Source organism: Chelonoidis abingdonii, unplaced genomic scaffold (assembly GCF_003597395.2).
Source record: "Chelonoidis abingdonii isolate Lonesome George unplaced genomic scaffold, CheloAbing_2.0 scaffold0020, whole genome shotgun sequence".
NCBI lineage: Eukaryota > Metazoa > Chordata > Testudines > Testudinidae > Chelonoidis > Chelonoidis abingdonii.
The window spans coordinates 18,023-20,619 of NW_027424281.1; the positions used below are offsets into that span (position 1 = coordinate 18,023).

Genomic DNA, 2,597 nt, shown 5'->3' on the forward strand with positions numbered 1-2,597 from the left:
CCCCCTGCCTGGCCCACCCACCCCACGGCGCTCCCTAGCCACCTGGATCTCACGGGGCAGGAATTTGTTGAGATAGTCCTCGGACGCCTTCTTCTTGGAGATGATTTTGATGGCCACCTTGGCCTTCTGCTTGGTGAAATAGGCCTCGTAGACCGTGCCGTAGGAGCCGTGGCCAATGACCTTGCCCAGCTGGTAGCCGTATTGGTCCATGACGGACAGGTAGGGGGCCGAGGGGGCCGTCTCCACCATGGCAGCCTCTCGCCCCTCCGAGGGGACTGGGGGGCTCTGTGCGTCCGGTGCCAGAGAGTCGCCCCTCTGGGGCAGGTCAGGCGGTTAGATCCTAGCTGGGACCCCCAATGAAACCCCTGGCCCCCAGTGGGGCTGGGGCTCCAATGAGCCAACCCTGGGACTCTGACCCACTTAACCCCCCTCATAGGTCTGTGACCCCCAGGAACCCTCCCACTCCCCACTGAAGCTGTGACCCCCAAGAACTGCTCTGGCTTTCCCTGACTCCCCACTGGGGCTGTGACCCCCAAAAACTACCCTGGCCCCCTTGGCTCCCCACTGTGACCCCCAAGACCTGCCCTGGCTTTCCCCGATTCCCCACTGGGGCTGTGACTCCCAAGAACTACCCTGGCTTCCCCCGGCTCCCCACTGAAGCTGTGACACCCCCCGCAAGAACTTCCCTGGCCTCCCCTGACTCCCTGCTGGAGCTGTAACCCCACAAGAACTGCCCTGACCTCCCCCGACTCCCCATTGGAGCTGTGACCCCCCAATAACTGCCCTGGCCCCCCCAGCTCCCCACTGTGACCCCCCACGAACTGCCCTGGCCTCCCCTGGCTCCCCACTGGGGTCTGTGACCCCAAAGAACTGCCCTGCCCCCCCGGCTCCCCACTGTGACCCCCAAGAACTGCCCTGGCCTCCCCTGGCTCCCCACTGGGGGCTGTGACCCCCCAAGAACTGCCCTGGCCTCCCCCGGCTCCCCACTGGGGGCTGTGACCCCCCAAGAACTGCCCTGCCCCCTCCTGCTCCCTGCTGGGGCTTTGACCCCACTGACCTCCCCTCACCTGCTTCACTCTGTCCCCCGACCTGGTGACCAGAATCGCCCCCCGACTCCAAGGTTCCGCCAGCATCACCCCAGTGTTCTGCCGGCCCCCATTGGCCGATGCCCGTTACCGGGGATACCGGGGGGGTGTTCCACATTGGGGGTGGCCACAGAGGCATTGAGGGGGCCTCAGCATTTGGGGGATACTGGGATTTGGGGGGACACTGCAGAGGTTTTTCTTTGCACGGGGCAGTGGGGCCTTGTTTGGGGATCACGGGGAAATCTGGGGGACAGTGGAGCATTTGGGAACTTATTTGGGGAACCACAAAAAAACCCACATTTCTGGGGAGCCACTGAGGCAGTGGAGGGACACTAAGGAGTTTGGAGGGGTCTTAAGTTGAGGAAGTAATGGGACATCTGAAGGGCTCATAAAGGGGGTCTCAATTTGGGGAAGCACTGAGAAATTGGGGTTCCTTATATGGGGGCCACTGTTGTATTTGTGTCTCTTACTTTGGAGGGCAGTGAGGTTTTGGGGGCATTTGGAGGTCTCAATACGGGGGTCCATGGGGCTCAACTTTGGGGAAATTGGGTGTCCTTATACAGGGGGCACTGTGGTATTTGTGGGTCTGAATTTGGGGGGCACTGGGGTTTTGGGGTCTCTTAATTTGGGAACATGGGAATCAACTTGAGGGAAACTCAGAAATTGGGTTATTTTGGGGGCCATTGGGATTTTGGGGGGCAATTTGGGGGTCACTGAGAAATTGGGGGCCCTTATATGATATTTGGGGCTCTGAATTGGGGGGGCACTGGGGTTTTGGGGTCTCTTAATTTGGGGACATGGAGATCAACTTGAGGGAAACTCAGGAAATGGGTTGTTTTGGGGGCCCTTGGGATTTTGGGAGTTCAATTTGGGGGCCACTGAGAAATTGGGGGTTACATTGGGGCCAAGATGGAATTTCGGGCTCTTAATTTGTAGGATAATGGGGTCTGTAGGGGACCGTTATATGGGGGAGGCCAGCTGCCCCCTCCCCATTTGCTGCCCCGCACCCCCTAACATTGACGCTCCTGGAAACAGCTGCCTGGCCCTTTAAGAACCTGCTCGCCGGCGGGCCCGGGCCCTCTCAGGCGCCGGATGCGCGTCACGCTGTGGGCACGAAGCCCCCCAGGGGCGCTGAGGGCGGAAGTAGGGGACGGACGTGGCTCGGGCTGCCTTGGCGATCGCCTGAAGGACCCCGACGCGTTTTGGTCCCTGGCTCCGCCCAGGGAGGGACCCCTGTGGTGGGGGCTGCGCGCCCTGTTGGTGCGAGTTTGGGGGAGGCGGCCTGGTGGGCCGGGCGGCGGCGGGGAGCGGAGCTGGGGGACCCGAGAATCAGGCACCGGGTGGGACGCTCTGGAGCCGCGAGGCCCCCAGGCTGGGTGCAGTTGTCTGGCTGTTTGCCTGCTGCTAGGGATACCCGCTGCCGGGCGCGGGGCCACGGGACCCTCCAGGCGGCAGGCGCGGCCCGGGCAGCCTCTGGTCAGTGGGGGCGGGGCGGGAGGACCCCGGGCGGGG

The 2,597-nt window shown here is 62.7% G+C and overlaps 1 protein-coding gene across 1 annotated transcript in view; it reads right to left on the reverse strand.

The window, feature by feature from the left end:
• The window catches only part of TSSK4 (testis specific serine kinase 4), a 1,281-nt gene extending 867 nt beyond the window's left edge, over positions 1 to 414 (reverse strand). Inside the window, exon 1 of the mRNA XM_032804701.2 lies at positions 43 to 414. Coding sequence (XP_032660592.1) covers positions 43 to 249 — 207 coding nt within the window. The 5' untranslated portion in view covers positions 250 to 414. The remainder of the gene's footprint in view (positions 1 to 42) is intronic.
• Positions 415 to 2,597: the final 2,183 nt, after the last annotated feature.